We start from the raw sequence: 18,978 nt of genomic DNA, 5'->3' as shown, positions 1-18,978 counted from the left end.
GAAATTAAGGGACCTCAGTTAGTCATGCCTATTAATTTCAGCATAGGACCAATCCATTTCTTTCAGTTAGACGTGTATTTTTGGAGATCAGCATTTAGTGCCATGGTGACTAATTATCTAGATAGAGACAATTTTCATATCTAAAACCAAGCCATTATAGTTTGCAACCCCATAAAGGAATATGCTGCCTTAGGATGTGGTTGATGCATTAAAAATAAGTGGCAGAATTATGTGGTTTTTAATCTAATTTGACTACACTTAAGAATATGTTTGAAGTCCTGCTCTCAAACACCATTTTTTTTTTGTTCCAGCTTCTTGAAATTGATAAGGGCTTTTCTTTTGTATATGGATTTATAAAATGTTTTGAAGTGCAAAGCCCAGTCTCCTTCATTTTGTTGTTATCTTAAGGCTAGTTTAAGGTAGTACTTGGTCCCACCCACTCCTTAAAATTAGAATATGGCATACTAATTTAAGAAATAAATGAAAACCTTCTGGCCCTTTCTGAAAATATACTTTAAAAACACCTCAAATGCATCTACTCTGAGGCTTGGATGACAGTGCCAATAGACAATAATAACCTAATTACTGCAGCTTTATTCATGTGCAGATTTCTTTATGACCGACATCTATTTATGCAGACAGCTTTGATTATAAATGCTGGTGATCTGGGGTTTCCCAAGGCTGTGGGGAACGTTTATCCAACGGAGAAGGCTCAAAAGGCAGCGTCTGCCCTTAAGCGAAGGTCTGGAAGAACTTCTAATTCTTGAGGTGGAGCTTAATAATGAGATGGGGTGAAGACTAGAGAGCAGGACAGGCATTATACAGAGCAGCTGATAAAATTTTGAGCTTGGCGTGGCGAGCTTCGAGCATAAGGCGCTACCCGCATTGGCGCAGCATTATCAACACCATCCCCTCACGTGCTTACTGCACTTGCATTCTCGTGTAACGTCAATTCGCCCACGATCCTAGCAACCCAAGCCAATGCGCCTCACAGACACACCTCCGCCTAAACGCACGTGGCCGCCAGGGTGCTCGCTTGGCTGCCCTTCGTACTGCCTGCGAGGCTTCTCTTAGGGGCCCATGGCTTTGCGAGGAATGTGGCGGTGCGGACGGCACTCCGAGTCCTTTCGCCTTCTAATAAAACTCCTTCTAAATTCATCTAGCCAACCAATGCCGTCTTTAGGCAGCTTTCCTCCGCACTACTTTCAGGCACTACGCCGGACTTCCCTGAAGACCTGGGCCGCTGTCGCGATGACGAAACAGGCGCGCGCCGGCGAGCTCAAGGCTCCCTCTTGCTCCGATGTCCGTGAGCCGGTGCGCGAGGCTGCTCTCTCGGCTGCCGGCTGCCCCGCTCCGCTATGGCGGCCTGTTTGCTCTCCGGAGCCGGCGCGGTGGGCCCAGCCGGGCAGCCCCAGCAGCGGGTTTCTTCTCCGACGGGGGCGGCAACGGCGCGGGCGCCAAAGCCCCGGACACTTCCTTGTTCGTGCCTCTGCCCGTGTCCCCTTCGTCGCCTGGCCCCGAGGGGGACGTTGGAGCCGAGCTCACGCGCCCGCTCAACAAGAGTAAGCGGCGGCGCCGGGGGTGGGGGGTGGGGCGGAAGGACAGGCGGGCCAACCGTGCGCGTTCGGTTAGGGGGCAACGGGAGTGCCCTTTCCTTGCCCGTTTCTTGGATTTCTCTGTCATCCAAACAGGGGTGGGCAGCGGGCAACTTGCGAGTCCCACCTGTCCCACAAGGGCAGTTTTAGTAGCCCTTCAAAATATACATTGAGGTAGCGCGTGAGAGGGAAGCTTCAACTTGCATAGTAAGCCCGTGAGAGTTACGTTCCGAGGATAGTGCCTAAAGCCAAAATTGCATATACAATGGTACCTCGGGTTACATACGCTTCAGGTTGCATACGCTTCAGGTTACAGACTCTGCTAACCCAGAAATAGTACCTCACGTTAAGAACTTTGCTTCAGGATAAGAACAGAAATCGTGCTCCGGTGGCGCGGTGGCAGCAGGAGGCCCCATTAGCTAAAGTGGTGCTTCAGGTTAAGAACAGTTTCAGGTTACGAACGGACCTCCGGAACAAATGAAGTACTTAACCCGAGGTACCACTGTACAGTAGTCCAAACAGATTGGGGTGCACTTGTGGTGTTGTTGGGGGATTGCCAAAGGTCCCCCCCCATGACACCCGTCATTAAAAAAAAATTTTTGCCAAGCATGTAAAGCTGAGTGTGCACAAGTTAAATGGGCATATATTGTGAGTGTACTGTGTAGAAAAGAAGCAATATTGGAGAACCGTGTGCATTTTGTCATATTATGGCCTCCGCTAGTTTCTGGGAAATGAATGGGCCACAGATCTCTTGAGGGGATCGTTCAAGACACACGTTTATTCCACCCCTATGTCTGTGAACAACTTCTTATAATCTGTGATGCACTTTAGATCATGCAGAATTTATTGTGGATGGAGGATTTGACCTGGCATGTGTGACAGAGACCTGGTTGGAGGAAGCAGATGGGCCTGTCCTTGCCGCTGCTTGCCCACCAGGTTTCTCTTATGCACAGCAGCCCAGGTCATGTGGGCGGGGAGCGGGGGTTGCAGTGATTTTTAGGAAGTCATTAGTTTGCACCAGGCGTCCTATTGGGAAGACCCAGTTTTCCGAGTGCATGTTCTGGAAGTTGGGCAATAGGGGCAGTACAGGATTCCTTTTGGTGTACCGACCTCCCCGCTGCACCAAGGATTCCCTGCCCGAGCTGCTTCAGGTCGTGGCGGATGTTCTCCTGGAGACACCTAGTTTGGTTGTCCTAGGGGATTTTAACATCCATGCCGACACGACCTTACAAGGGGCTGCTCGGGACTTCGTGGAAAGCATGGCCTCCATGGGGCTGTCCCTGAATAAGTTTGGCCCAACTCATAGTCATGGACATGCCTTAGACCTGGTGTTCACCTCTAGTGACGTGGGTGATCTGACACTAAGTAAAAGTGAAACAAAAGAAGTGCCATGGTCAGATCACTTCCTGGTGCAACTGGACTTCTCCGCGACCCTTCCCCTCTGCAGGGAGGTGGGACCAATTCGGATGGTCCGCCCCCGCCACTTAAGGGATCCAGATGGTTTCCAGAGAGTGGTAGGGGATGCTTTATCCCATGTTGATGGCCTTTCAGCTGATTCCCTGGTGGCCCGCTGGAATGCGGAGTTAACCAGGGCTATCGACTGTCTGGCTCCGAAGTGCCCTCTCCGATTGCATGGAGCCCGGACAGCCCCGTGGTTTTCTTCGGAGCTGAGGGCGATGAAACAATCGCTGAGACGGCTAGAGTGTCGGTGGCAAAAAACTCACTCCGAATCTGACCGGACACAGGTTAGAGCTCAACGTCGAGCCTACCAAGTGGCGATAGCGACGGCGAAGAAGACTTTCTTCACCGCCTCTATTGCATCTGCAGAAAATAGTAGCAGGAGACTCTTTCAGGTGGTTCACAATTTAACGGAACCACCTTTACCACCGGGGCCTTGTAAAGACTCCAAGATCTCCTGCAACGATTTTGCAAAGTTTTTTGCAGATAAAATCACTCATATTCGGAAGGAGCTAGACACCACCGTGGGAGCAGGGCTGGGGCGGGAGAGTGCTAGAGCTCTGTCTGGTCAAGTTGCATGGAATCAATTTCAATCCGTTACCCCCGAGGATGTGGACAGGCTGCTTGGACGCGTGAAACCAACCACCTGTCTCTTTGATCCTTGCCCATCCTGGCTAATAAAAGCAAGCCGGGAACGGCTGGGCGATGGGCTCTGCGGGGTGGTGAATGCTTCCCTCTGTGAGGGAACATTCCCAGATCCGCTGAAAGAGGCGGTCATTAAACCGCTTCTTAAAAAAACCATCTTTAGACCTGGCCAGTATGGCCAACTATCGCCCAGTCTCAAATCTTCCATTCTTGGGCAAGGTGATTGAGCGTGTGGTTGCTGAACAACTCCAGGCACGCCTGAAGGATGCGGACCATTTGGATCCCTTCCAATCGGGATTCAGGCCTCATCATGGGACTGAAACTGCCTTGGTCACGCTGGTTGATGATCTCCGGCGAGCTAGGGACAAAGGTGAGAGTTGTTTCCTAGTTCTGCTGGATCTCTCAGCGGCCTTTGATACAATCGACCATAACATCCTTCTGGACCGTCTAGAGGGGCTGGGAGCTGGGGGCACTGTCATACAGTGGTTTCGCTCCTTTCCTCCTGGGCCGTGTTCAGAAAGTAGTGGTGGGGGATGATTGTTCAGACCCCTGGGCCCTCACTTGTGGGGTGCCTCAGGGTTCCGTCCTCTACCCCATGCTTTTTAACATCTATATGAAGCCGCTGGGAGAGATCATCAGGGGGTTTGGACTGGGTGTCCATCAATATGCAGATGATACCCAGCTCTACCTCTCTTTCAAATCAGAACCAGTGAAGGCGGTGAAGGTCCTGTGTGAGTGCCTGGAGGCGGTTGGAGGATGGATGGCGGCTAATGGATTGAGGTTGAATCCTGACAAGACAGAAGTACTGTTTTTGGGGGACAGGGGGCGGGCTGGTGTGGAGGACTCCCTGGTCCTGAATAGGGTAACTGTGCCCCTGAAGGACCAGGTGCGCAGCCTGGGAGTCATTTTGGACTCACAGCTGTCCATGGAGGCACAGGTCAATTCTGTATCCAGGGCAGCTGTCTACCAACTCCACCTGGTACGCAGGCTGAGACCCTACCTGCCCGCGGACTGTCTCGCCAGAGTGGTGCATGCTCTGGTTATCTCCCGCTTGGACTACTGCAATGCGCTCTATGTGGGGCTACCTTTGAAGGTGACTCGGAAACTACAACTATTCCAGAATGCAGCAGCTAGACTGGTGACTGGGGGCGGCCGCCGAGACCACATAACACCGGTCTTGAAAGACCTACATTGGCTCCCAGTACGTTTCCGAGCACAATTCAAAGTGCTGGTGTTGACCTTTAAAGCCCTAAACGGCCTCGGCCCAGTATACCTGAAGGAGCATCTCCACCCCCATCGTTCTGCCTGGATGCTGAGGTCCAGCGCTGAGGGCCTTCTGGCGGTTCCCTCATTGCGAGAAGCAAAGCTACAGGGAACCAGGCAGAGGGCCTTCACGGTAGTGGCGCCTGCCCTGTGGAACGCCCTCCCATTAGATGTCAAAGTGATAAATAACTACCTGACATTCAGAAGACATCTTAAGGCAGCCCTGTTCAGGGAAGTTTTTAATCTGTGATATTTTAGTGTATTTTTGGTTTCTATGGAAGCCGCCCAGAGTGGCTGGGGAAACCCAGCCAGATGGGCGGGGTACAAATAATAAATTATTATTATTATTATTATTATTATTATTATTATTATTATTATACAACCTGACCATCCATGAGGTATCAGGCCCTCCCCTCACTCACCCATCACTGTTTGGAGAACAGAAATTGACCATCCCTGATCAGATGGCAATTGTAAAGTTACCGTAAAGGTAACTGTTGTTAAGATTGTTAGTCTCCATAGCAGATTTATAGAAGGTGGATTTCACAATATGTTTTTGGTGACTACTTTTTCTTTTGGTGTATAACCCTTTCTTGATTAAATGCTTGAAGTGTATAAAGTATTTTTTTGCACAAGTAATTTGCCATTCCAGTTAGCTTGACAGTATCTGTATTTTGTCTTCTAGGCGAAGTCCTGAAAGTATTAAATAAATTTTACAAGAGAAAAGAAGTACAGAGACTGGGGGCAGAAAATGGACTAGATGGTATGCAATATGTTGTTCTAGGGATAATAGAATATTGGATGTTTCTACATGCTTTACGAGAAGCTTTTATCTGGACTTAAATCTTTTTTTGACTCTTAAGTTTTTCCAATTCTACTTCTAAAACTTACTGCTTAAGTCAGTGCTTAATAAAATAGTGTGTTGTTATTATGATTTTTTTTGAATTTATATCCTCCCAAAAGAGCCCGGGCAGCAAACACATTCACTTTTTGTAAAGCACCCCAAAACAGGTTTATAAATATAGTTACAATTAAAACATTTTAGAAACAGTTACAGTTAAAAACTTTAGTTCATCCAAGAGTTCATGGAAGTAGAATAGGCAGATTTTAGCTGATCACCCCTTTCCCTTGTCCCATTAAACAGCTTCTGAAAGTTGGAGACATTCTAGAATACTGTGGGAAGCATTGCAGGGTTACATGGGGATTGTCAGGGATCTTAACATGATTTGAAATGTCTTGAGTGTTTCAGTGACCACATGCCTGGGTATAATCCTACTGAAAACAAAGCACTCTGTAGTTTTCAAGCTAAAAATCTTGTTTTGTCATTAGATCTCTGGTCCAGTTTGTAGGAAGTGGAGTTTTGTGTGCAATACTGAACTTGCTTGTGTGTATTTTCCCCTCCCCTTTATAGCTCGTCTGTTTCATCAAGCATTTATAAGCTTTAGGAAATACATAATGGAATCAAGTTTCTTGGGTCCTGATGTGCACATTCTCCTAAATGATATATGCTGTGGTGCTGGTAAGTATATTGAACATTATTTCCCCCTCCCCTCCCCAATCATTCTTCTTAAAAAAGACGCTTAAATGTTGTGGGTGATAACCTTATGGGTAAATAAAATTTGCTTTACCCTTATAAATAAGGAACTTAATGGGTTAGATTATAATATTTGCCAGTGTATCATAATGGCTAGGAGTGAGAGATAGGAGTGAGTGCTGTGAACCAGTAAATGGCCTTAGGCAACGCTTTGTTGAATATGTGACAGAGGTGTTAAGTGCTGTTGTTTAAACATCAGATACTGGTACATCACCAAGACAGAAGTGTGACTGCATTACTGTGTAGAACACAGATACAAACAAGTGAAAGATCCAAGAGTGGGTGTGCCCAGTTCCCAGGTAATGATGAATCAACAAAGCAAAATAAAGAGTATGCATTAAATCTTCAAATAAATTCCAACTGAGCAACTTCATGCTGAAGCCTCATTTTGAACCCTTTTCCTTGAAGTATGTCATCTTAGACTCTCCTTGCTGGCTTCTGACTGTTGACATTTTAACATCTGGTTTGTATCCATTTATTCAGCTTGTTTCTGTTTTAGAGCTTATATCTCTACTTAAATGAATGGGCACAAGTGTGTACTTGTGTCTGCTGTGCACATCAACAACCTTAATAAGTTAATACTGTAATGAGAATGTTAGAAGATTATAGTAGGGACAACAAAGAGTGAAAATTATACTTTGTATTTGCTCTTATTTCTGGTACCAGTTCACTACACTGAGTTCATTAGAATTGACCCTAACCTAAAATACAGCAAATGGAAATGCCAAGAGTATAATCCTCCCCTTTACACAGAGGGCAAGGTGTGGATGCTCCTGATTAGCCTGCATTCAGCTGTTTCACAGGCCATGGCAAAGCAACCCAGGGGCCCTTTAGGACATTCAGATTTGCAGGTCCTGTACAAGGAGCAGAGTACAACATGCTAATGGGAACACCTTGGAGTCTCCCTGCTTCTTGCAAAGGAACAGAGACTAGGAAACTGGGCACCCAGAGAGCACTGAGAAGGGAGGCTGAGAAGGCTGCTCCAGGCTGCTCCTTCCTTCTTCCCTCCTGGCTCTCTTCCATGTCCACATGGGACATGGAATCCCTCTGCATGGGGAGAGCAGGACTCCAACCCAAATCTCATGGAAACCTTTTGATGGGGCTTCTTAATTTAAAACAAGGCATATGAGCTTTTGATTCTTGAGGCCATGATTGAAGTTGTTTGTTTAGTGCAGTACTAGAGAAGAGCTGCTGCAAATGGGCCTGTAATACAGAAAAGTATGTGTAAATTCTCAAAGTATATTAGAAATTATTTAGTCCCCAAAAGATGATTAAAAAAATGATATTGTGAAATGATGCTAAATGTCTTAAGTTTAATTCTGAGTACTTGGGTTTTCTTGTAATTTAGAAGGTTATTCACAGCTAATAGGGTTTTAAGAATTGTCCACTGACATTATTTATATCACCAGACTTAGCAATATTATAATTATTCTGAATACATCACTGGGTGATGGTTTACTCCTTGTTGATTTTAATATACCTTTCTCCTTCCTTCTAGGGCACGTTGATGATCTGTTTCCATTTTTCATGAGACATGCTAAGCAGATTTTTCCTATGCTGGAGTGTATGGATGATCTGCGTAAAATCAGTGATTTGAGATTGCCACCCAACTGGTTAGCTTTTTAAAATCACTTATATGTCTTCCTTATGATAATAACAATGTCAGTGCTGGGACAATGTGCATTTTATGTTCCTATCATGTCAGTTATTCTCACTGAAGTTGCCATCAGTGTCTTGTGTTACTTTTGAGTGTTTTTCTTTAATTGAAAAAATGTTATCAAAAATCACAGAAATTGAGGTGTGAGATTACATGGTTTGAAATCAACATATCTAAAGGTGTATTTAGTTTTCAGCTTATGTATATACTACGAAGTGAGGTGGTATTTAAACAAACAGACTGCCAGGCTCAACTATGCATTTCTCTATGTATCGTTATAGGTATCAGGACGCCAGAGCTATCCAAAGAAAAATTGTATTTCATGCTGGTCCTACAAACAGTGGAAAAACCTACCATGCAATCCAGAGATATTTAGCAGCAAAATCAGGAATATACTGTGGCCCTTTGAAGCTTCTGGCACATGAGATCTTCCAGAAGAGTAACGATGCTGTCAGTATGTTAAATGTGTTTCCATGCTTCTGTGACCGTTACAGTCTGTGATGATGATTCATGATAAAGTATTGTCAGTGTGCACAATATTTTTCACAGTCACATAAGCAAAAAAACAAAACAAGTACACCAATAAGCGCATAATTATATTTTGACAGTGGGTGTGCACAATAGTGGAAGGGGAGAGAAGAAGGAAAAGGTAAAAGAAAGAATAAGTGCAAATACAGTTATATTAGTAAAAGTAGCTATCTAGTGATCATTTTTGTTATGCTGCATTGACTACCTTTTTTTGCTTGGGACATTAGTAACTTCTGGAGTTCTGTAGCTGTCAAATGAGTAAACAGAATATCTGTAGCCGAGACAGCAGAATCCAGATCTTGCGGCTGCTGAATGAGTACCTCTGTCATATTTGAGTATGTGCTTTCTGCAACAATCTCAGTTAAAGGAAGCCAAAACAGTTATGAGCTGTTCAAAGCCTGTATTGTAAAGCTCAGCACACCCTAAACCAAATGCATTGAAGGCAGCAGCATTCAGTCACACTGCCGCACCAGTTAACATTACAGGTTCACGACCATTGCAGCCTTCTCCACCCATATAGATTTATTTGCCATCATATTTATGTCTTTATCCATGATGGCTAGATAGGAAACTTTTTTTTTGTATCATCGTATTTTCTGAGACTGAAAGGGCTATAACTCTTTGGTCAAGCACAAGGCTTGCTTTCGGAATACCCCAGGTTTGACCCCTGGCATCTCAAGGGAGGGCTGGGAAAGGCTGCCGTCTGCCACCTTCGTAACTTGCTGCCAATTGCTGTAGGCAGTCCTGAGCTTCTAGAACTTAAACAAATTAAATGTGTCTGTTAAAGCCACAGGGACTATCTCTTAGAATATACTCTCCTGAAAAGTATGTCTATTCCAAGCTGCCTATGGAGAGTTTGCCTTTCTCTGAAGCAAACCTGGGAATGTTAAGATGGCGGTGCACTGGCTGGAGAGTGACAGTGTGGGAGGGGTGGTTAACTTTGGCTGCTAGAGGCCTCCTTCAAGAACTTCTGCTAGGTTCCTCCTTCCTTGCTTTGGAGGGATGCTCTTCCCATCTACCCTCTTCCTCTATTTGCATCCATTTTTTAGTAGCTCTTGTTTAAAACAAAAATGGGGGTGCTCAGGATTTGTTTTCTAAGATTTTGATTTCTGCACAAGATGCTTTATTGGGCTGTATGTTGTCTGTTTTCATATTTCAGTGTACAGTAGTATCCTTTGGGAGCTTAGGTTGGATTTCTCTTCCTAGAAAAACCACCTGTATCTTCTCTTTCTTTAAACCATATAGAACGTGCCATGTGACTTGGTAACCGGAGAAGAACGTGTTTGTGTTGATCCTGAAGGCAGGCAGGCTGCCCATGTTGCTTGCACTATTGAGATGTGCAGCGTCACTACACCCTGTATGTAAACTTCTTTCTTTTTTGTGTGTTCTTCAAGGATATTGAAGCATATCATGTTCTAGTTTTATAAATTTGCCTCTGTAGTGTTCTGATATATTTCAATGTAGAATTTTTTCTCTGTTATAACAGATTAACAGGCCAGATACATGACAATGTAGAAACCGTTCTTAAAACTGTTTGTAAAAACTGTTTAAAGAATTCATAATTGAAATTATTGTTTTCCTTCTGTCTTTTACCTTTTGAAGTTTGTTTTTCTGGTCCCTTTTACCACATACCACCATTTTTTGTATTTTTAAGATGAAGTAGCTGTGATTGATGAAATCCAGATGATTAAAGATCCTTCCAGAGGTTGGGCCTGGACGCGAGCGCTCTTGGGTATGTTTTCTGCAGGTTTCATGTTAGTAAAACCTTTAGCTTCTGATATGCGACTTCTCTTTCATATGGACAGTGTAGTGCAGGGCTCCAGAACAGCCTTCCTTCCCCAAGCTGGTGCCCTCCAGTTCTGAACTGTTTCTCTGACCATTTGCCATGTTGGCTGGAGCTAGTGGAAGTTGTACTCCAATAATATCTCCAGAGTACTTGGTGAGGAAGTCTGCTCAGGAATGTTAGTTGAACCTGTCCTATGTATGAGTATGGTGTACTGACACATTGAACTGTATCCAATTTTATTTAGATTTAAAATAAAAATAGCCAGTCTACTAAATTTGTAATGTGCATATCGAATAGCTTTATTTCCATCCTTCGTGGTGGGATAGTGATGGCCGGGATCCAAAGAACCACTTAAGGCACACCCTTAGCAGACCATCATACAAAGCCAAGTCCCCTCTGTTTCAAAATCAGTTCACTATGTGACTTGAGGGGTTGAAAAACAGGGTGTGCAGAACCAGTTGCAATTGTTTTGATCCTAGCACTTGCTTCCATCTTGGGTAGTTGTCGGACAATGAAATACCGTCCAAATTTTGGCATGGTTTACTCAGAAGTAAATTCCACTGCCTTCCCAGCAAAGTGTGTAACTTGAGATGGATATTAGGGTGGGGTCAGTTATTCTCCTTGATATTATAGTTTTGAACAAGTGGCTCCACAGAACCTGCATAACAATTGAATGAGGTGGTTATTCAGATTCATGAACTGGGCAAGACTTACTGGGCTTTGCTAGCTACAAACATCTGCAAGCAAAACATTTGATTATGATAGCCTTATAGTAGCAATGCAAACCATATGTCTGTTTTCAGTATGTGTGATCCATGTAAACTGCTTTTACAGTCCTCCTTTCTTGTGTACATTTTTTATTTAGGACTCTGTGCAGAAGAAATCCATGTTTGTGGTGAGGCTGCTGCTATTAACCTGGTGACAGAGCTCATGTATACTACAGGGGAGGAGGTTGAGGTAGGCATTGTCCATATCTATCTCTATAGCTACATACTCCGATTTTTAAAGCTCCCTTTCTTAAAAATACTCACTAGAGCCTGTGGATTAAAATCAGTGCATCAGTTGTGAAGCTGTTAATATGTTTCTGGCATTAGCAAGATTATTCACCAGGCCTCTTTTCCCTTAAGTGTCTCAGTGGGAGAAATGAGAAGCAGGGCTCATTCCATCAGTTTGCCAAAAAACCCACCTCCATCAGACACCACCTACTGATGAACTGCTTCTATGCCAGCTGGTGGTTATATATTATACTTCCACTGCAACCAACCCCTTGTGTGTGCCAGTGTAGTTTACCTGATTGCTACCCATGTCTCTTATTGACTGCAATTCTGTGATGGTTGCAAGGGTAAATGATGCTTTTTCTCTCCAGGTGAGAAACTACAAAAGACTCACCCCTCTAAAAGTCCTGGATCAGGCCCTTGAATCTCTAGATAACCTTCGCCCTGGAGACTGTATTGTCTGTTTCAGTAAGAATGATATTTATTCAGTGAGCCGGCAAATTGAAACCCGGGGCCTAGAATGTGCTGTCATATATGGAAGTCTGCCACCTGGTAATTACTCTTTGATATATGTTGGGGGAGTTGGGAGGGGTGAATGCTATGTGAATAATTAGGAAATTTCTGTTCAATATTTGAATATTGAAGTACTAGCAAAATCATACCCAAGAATTCTGAGAAACCCCAAGAAACAGTGCAGTTTTGGAATCAGTAGTGAAAATCAGTGCAGGTTCAGTCCTCTTACCTTGATTCAAAATGGCACCCAGTTGCATCCAAACAAAGGAAAAACCTGTTCCTTCATCTTGGGAACCATCATGCAAAATTTGGTTATGATATTTTAAGAAGGGTCCAAATGCATAGTGAACAAGCAGCTGTCCAGAATTTATAGTATGCTGTGTTTTTAAATGTGCATTTCTTTCTTTGGCACCTTGTCTTGGAAAATGTTAACTTGTTCATCTAGTACTTGTCTGGTTCACATATTCTTAGCAGGGATGGCCTTGATTACCATAAACTATACAGGGGATAGATCTGCCAATACGTCTTTAATAATACACAGCTCAATCTAGTTTTTAGTTCTGTACTGACTGCATTTCCATGTACGGTTTGCATTTCCTGAAGTCTCCCTTCTTCTCCATGGCCACTTATTATTTCTTTATTTCAAGAATTTCTAAACAGCCCTTTATCCTGACAGATTCCTAGCAGTGTACAGACACTTCACGTTGGGTGTGGGCAGCATAAGTGAAAACTTGCAAGTTGCCTGACACACAGGAAGAGGGGAAAGCAGTGATGGTACTGTCTTAGGAGCTGGTTCAGTCATGTCAGAGGGGCCTACACAGTCATCTTGGAAGTAGGCAGAGTTGCCAGGGTGGGATGGAATGTGCATGGCACCAGAAGCTTGGGCAATACTGGCAACTTAAGGTTCTGATGTCACCAGAAGCATATATGGCCACATATATGCTGCTCCACATGGAGATACCAGCTCATGCAAATAGTACTTTCATGTGAGCCCATGCCTGCTTCCAAGGTAATCTCAGTGGGCCACTGACGTATCTGAACTGCCGCTAAGTAGTTCAGAATATTAACATTTTTCACTGTCACCTGCAAAACACCATTGTGGAATGGTAATTTTAAAGTATTTACAATATTTGGTTTATTTCAAACCAAACTGAAAACCATAAATGTAAATTGCAACATAGTCTACACTTGTCATTGTTTCAGGGACAAAACTTACACAGGCAAGGAAATTCAACGATCCCGATGATCCGTGTAAAATCATGGTTGCTACAGATGCAATTGGAATGGGACTCAATTTGTAAGTATCCTGGGTGGATTGCAGATTCTATCAGAATGAGTTAAATGTGTTGGTGGTAGTTCTTGGCTTTTTCCAAAACCATATCTCAGTGCTACATATCCCCTGTGGCCCTTGTGTATAGGCAAGTGCTGGTTTCTTAATTTAACCTGACTGGAGCAGGATTTCTAACCATTTTTGTCCCATTTCTCAATAGAGTGCTGCTTCCAGTGCAGAGACATTAGATGATGATCTAGATAACTAAGCTGTTCATAAGAGCCTGTCTGTGTGGCACTGAGCCTCATCATATCTCTTGTACCTTTCCAGCAGTGTGGAAGATGGAACGCCATCAAAAGTTGGATAGGGTTGGTGCATTCACTGGGAGTTGCATTGCACTGGGCCTAGTGAGCTTAGATGTATAGGGGTAGAATGTTTGTTCCAGAATGGACATTGCACATCTAGCAGTCACCCACTACTATGTGGCAAACCTGAGACTGTGGAGATATCTGTGTTCGGAGTCATCTGTCTGACACCTTTTCCTGACAAACCTTTGGGTTTGTGGTGAAATTCTGCATTGTATTGATAAGGTTCATGTTTTGAGAATTACAAATCATAGCTCTTTGTTCCGACGTCAGTGTTAATCCACTATCTATGCTTTTGTTCTAGGAGCATAAAAAGAATCATTTTTAACTCCCTCATTAAGCCTACTATCAATGAGAAGGGTGAGAAGGAAATGGATACAATTACAACATCTCAAGCTCTACAAATCTCAGGCAGAGCGGGAAGATTTAGCACTGTATTTGGAGAAGGGGAAGTCACCACCATGCATCGAGATGACCTTCCTTTGTTAAAGGAAATCTTGAATAAATCAGTGGATCCCATAGTGGTAGGATATTGTTATCAACAACATATTGTTGGCGCATTTTTCAGCTGTCTGTTAGTAGAGCAGCATTGGAGCATCTTAAAATGAGTTGATCAGTCATAGGAAGCTTCTACTGGGTCAAAATGTTTTGTTTTTCTAGCTCAGTATCGTATTAATCTGACTTGCAGCTATTCTCCAGAACCTCTGAGAGGGATCTTCCCATCATGTGTTGCATACAGCTTTTAACTGGGGAGTGAATCGGGGGCCTTTTACCACTGAGCCATTCCCCCCCCCCCCGCCAACTTATTTGTGCAAGTAGCAATTGACATGACCTGGAATATAAGTACTTGTATGAGCATTAGCAACTTTTTTTTTTAAATTAAATTTTATTGTTACTGTTCACATTAACACACCATACAGAAAAAGAAAATAAATTTTCATCACTTTTGGTGGTGATCATTAGCAACATTTACTAGCAGAACACTTTCAGCCAGTGTGATGTAGTGGTTAAAAGCAGTAGACTCATAATCTGGTGAACCGGGTTCGTGTCTCCGCTCCTCCACATGCAGCTGCTGGGTGACCTTGGGCCAGTCACACTTCTTTGAAGTCTCTCAGCCTCACTCACCTCACAGAGTGTTTGTTGTAGGGGAGGAAGGGAAAGGAGAATGTTAGCCGCTTTGAGACTCCTTCGGGTAGTGATAAAGCGGGATATCAAATCCAAACTCCTCCTCCTCCTCCTCCTCTTCCTCCTCCTCCTCCTTCTTCTTCTTTGGAAATGAGGAAATCCCTGCTCATGGGACTTACTGCTGCTTAATCAAATGAAGATGATAATGTATGAGCTGGTTCTCTGGAACTTTTTATCTAAGTAGCTCAGTTACATTAATATTAGTGCAGTAAATGTTGCATAGGGCATAAGCTGACTGGGCCACCTTGTTGTTTAGATGCTTGTTCTGATAGTCAGATAAAATAAATTTAGGAAAGTTTAATTCTTGTAACAATGAGACCCTTTTCTCCCCCCCTCTTTTTTTCACCCAGACTGCTGGCTTGCATCCTACTGCTGACCAGATTGAGATGTTTGCATATCATCTTCCAGATGCCACTCTATCAAATCTACTTGTAAGAATCAGGAAACCTGTTAAGTTTTAACGTTTCTGTGTACAGCAGTTTAAGCTTCATTATCCTAGCTAGAGAATGCTAGTTAGGATTTTGTGGAGCTGTTTACCAGCATCTAATCTGCACAGCCAGGCTATCTTTGCAGTGTTTGCTTCTGCAGTTGATAGGTTTCCCTTTTCCTTTTCAAGTCTTAAGAGGGACTTGCCTCATTGGTTGCAGAGCTGCTGCAGGAAATTGCTAGTTTCCTCGTGTGAATATTGATAGATTTCCATGGGGATAGTCAGGGCTTCATCTAACTAAGAGCATGTTTATCTTTATTTAAAACAGGATATTTTTGTGAGCCTCTCTCAAGTTGATGGCCTCTACTTTGTGTGCAATGTTGATGACTTCAAATTTCTAGCTGACATGATTCAGCACATTCCACTGAACTTGAGAGCCAGATACGTGTTCTGCACAGCACCCATCAACAAGAAGCAGCCTTACGTCTGCACTTCGCTGTTGAAGGTAAGTGACTTGCCTCTCCTGTGTGTGTGCATCAGAGTGCATATTTGTGGGAGTAGTCCATGTTGTACTTAGTTGGTGCCAGTCTCTTCATCCATTTGTGGGCATGATAAAAATTAGGTGACCCAAATGACAAGTTGAGATGGTGGTGATCAGAATGCTGTATGGATATTTGTCTGGTCTCCCAGCAGTGGTGCCACAGATACATCCTGGGACAGTGAGGGGTTGGAGCAAGATGCTGGTAAATTTGGGTTGGCTTGGGCTCAGTGGTGGGTGCACCCGATTGCTTCTGCTGGTGTACCTGAACTGCCCCAGCCTTTACTCCTGTTCCATAAAGCATGAGGAGTTACTGGACATTTCACAGGCCAGCAAAACTGTATCTTATTCATGATTACAGAAGCATTGCAACCTTCAGCCTCTCTTTTTCCAGTGCCTGCTCTGAGACACTAGGGGGGAAATTCGGGGGGGGGGAGGTTGCATCCAAAGCATTGTAGAAAGTTTATATCATAAACTACTGTCATGGCTGGGTTTGGCAGGAAGAAAGTAGGCTGCTGCAAAGGGCATTTGGCAGTGTGAGAGATTTATGGCGGTATTGTTCTTGAGGAAATATTCTTTGCTTAATGCTGCTTCTTTTTCATTTTCTAGTTTGCACGGCAGTTTAGCAGAAATGAACCTCTGACATTTGACTGGCTGTGCAGGCATATTAATTGGCCTCTAGTCCCGCCCCAGAATATAAAGGACCTTGTACACCTTGAAGCTGTTCATGATGTCCTCGATCTGTATCTGTGGCTGAGGTACTGGAGGCTTGGTTCCTTCTTCCTCTTCCTTAATGTGGGCAGCTTTGGGGCATAAGGAGTCCTCCGCTTTGGGTAAAAGCATGGTTCAGTGCTCATGTGAGATGACACCAATGCAGAATGTTGGTGGGGAACTATTGGTCTTAAAGCTCCTCCTTGTCAAAATTTCTCTGCATGTGGAAAACACCCAACAGGGAGATGGCGTCTAATGCAGCCTCTTCCAAGATGGGTTTGCTTTCCATGTTCAGTGAGATTTTGAAATAGAGGCACTTTGAAGCAAGCGATTTCCTGCATGGGTCTGGGGAAGGAGCAGTCCTGGGAGAGAACTGTACCATATCAGAAACTGCATATTTGAAGTGTCATTAAGTTGGGACCGGAGAGGAGTCGTTTACTGTCAGCTCTGCTAAGACAGAAGCTGAACAACCGGTTCTTTCGACCTATAAAGTTAATGCAGAAGAGGAAAAAGAGTTTTTTTGGAGGTGGAGAACAGATGAGGGACAGGTGAGGGGTGGGGGTGGGGTGTAGAGCTCTGGAAATAGATTAGGGATACTTAAATCCATGCTCAGCCTAAGCTGTTGCACATGACTGATGCAAGTATAAAATGGGTAACCCACTGCATGCTGCTGCCACGAACTTCTTGGAGAACTGTGGAATAAAACACAGCTATTTTATAGATGGTTTCAAACCAGAGTGGCTAACGGGTTGCTCTCCAAATGCTTCTGAACTGCAACTCCCATCATCCTTGGGGTAAACTGGCTAAGGCTGATGGGATTTGTAGTTCAGCGACACTTGGAGAGCCAGACACTGCCCTCCTTTCATTTAAAATATTCTATCTTGTCTACTAGGCTATGCATAAACTGTGTGTGATATTAGCTTTTTATTGTAAGCCTTTTGGCTTAATGGTATTGCGTATTACACTTAAACACACCCACACCCCAGATTACATGTGTTTTTGAGGTATAACAACTTGATCAGCGGTTTGCTCTAAATTGCTGCATAGTTTCATTTGTATCTTAATCCCAGAAACTTGAAGTGCATAACAGATAATGTGCTGATCAGTTAATGCCCAGGACTACAGATGTCCAAAGACGTTTGGGTTGAATCTAGCCAAGTTATTGCATGAGTGGAACAACTTCTACTTGCATAACAGAACTTGCTTTTTTTTCTTCACCCCCTTCGCCAGCACCCCAAAATGGGGTAGGGGGGAGCTCCAGAGCAGATCCAGAGAGCATGCAGGTGATGGGAGAAAAAGGAGAGGAAGTTCTGTTTCATGTGCAGAAGTTCTGCTCACACAAGTAGCTGGATTCAGCATTTTATTGAAGAGGTCCCAAAGTGCCTGTTGAAGGGGCTGGGGGCTGTTAACCTTTCAAGAATTCTTGGTCTGAACTTATCATACATGCATGTTTCCTTGTAGCTACCGGTTTATGGACATGTTCCCGGATGCTGCTCTCGTCAGGGACATACAGAAGGAGCTGGATGACATTATACAAGTCGGGGTGCTTAACATTACGAGGCTGATCCGAGTATCGCAGGCCGCTTCTGGGTCTGTCACTTTACCAGACGACTTTCCTCTCCAAAGGGCTAGCATTGGCAATGGGATGTTGAATGCGGAAGACCTCCTAGAGGCTAACGGAGAGCTTTCCCCAAGGGACGTGAAGACCCAAGGGCACCGACGAGCAAGGGGATCCAAAGCGATGAACTACAGGCCTGCTGAAGCACAGGGCCGAGCTCAGGGCGCTCTGGCTGCCAGACTAATACAGCAGGGACTCCTCACCCAAGATATGCTGAAACAGTTGGAACATGAGTGGCTGGCTCGTCGCAAGGGCGGTGCCACAGATGAAAACACAGGCCCAAACAAAGGGAAGAAGAGGAAATAGGATGCTGTGTCTTTGCAAAATAAAAATTATATTTAATAAGCTTTGGTCTTTTGATGGTATAGGTTAGGAAGTGGGGAACTTGTTTCCCTGCAGATGTTTTTTTTTTTAAAAGATATTTATTGAAGTTTTACAAAAACATAAGTTTACAAAATGAAAAAAGGTCATATAAAAAGAAAAAGATACAAAAAAGAAAACATAAAAAATACATGAAAAAGAAAAAAGAGAATAAAAATACAAAATACAAAAGACAAATAGCTAAAAAAGAATTAAAAACAAATCCGTTTTTTGTAACTTTGAACTCATTAGCTTATTTCCTTGGCCTCCTCACACCTCCCCTTTTTGTATTCCCATTTAAATAATCAAATCAGCAAATCCTTACCCTCTTTCATTTATCTTAACTCTGTATCTTAACATATTATAACTCTATATTTTCATCCATTATCAATTCATTTTTGCATATTCTTATTAACTTTGTTGCTAATGCCACTTATTTTCAATCCAACATCATTTTAACATTCATTAAT

General features: G+C 43.8%; 1 protein-coding gene across 1 annotated transcript; it reads left to right on the top strand.

The window, feature by feature from the left end:
* The first annotated feature begins 1,266 nt into the window (after positions 1-1,266).
* SUPV3L1 (Suv3 like RNA helicase) lies at positions 1,267-18,493 on the top strand. Its single transcript, XM_083614348.1, has 15 exons — positions 1,267-1,562; positions 5,647-5,724; positions 6,373-6,480; positions 8,054-8,168; positions 8,494-8,662; positions 9,986-10,097; positions 10,395-10,472; positions 11,392-11,483; positions 11,893-12,073; positions 13,238-13,331; positions 13,974-14,193; positions 15,205-15,285; positions 15,610-15,786; positions 16,429-16,577; positions 17,992-18,493. Exons 1-15 carry the CDS (start codon positions 1,301-1,303, stop codon positions 18,452-18,454), a joined length of 2,379 nt encoding a protein of 792 aa, XP_083470474.1. The 5' UTR covers positions 1,267-1,300; the 3' UTR covers positions 18,455-18,493.
* Positions 18,494-18,978: the final 485 nt, after the last annotated feature.

This window comes from Podarcis filfolensis (genome assembly GCF_964270895.1).
Source record: "Podarcis filfolensis genome assembly, chromosome: 5".
Lineage (NCBI taxonomy): Eukaryota > Metazoa > Chordata > Lepidosauria > Squamata > Lacertidae > Podarcis > Podarcis filfolensis.
This window is presented reverse-complemented; position numbering and strand designations above follow the sequence as displayed.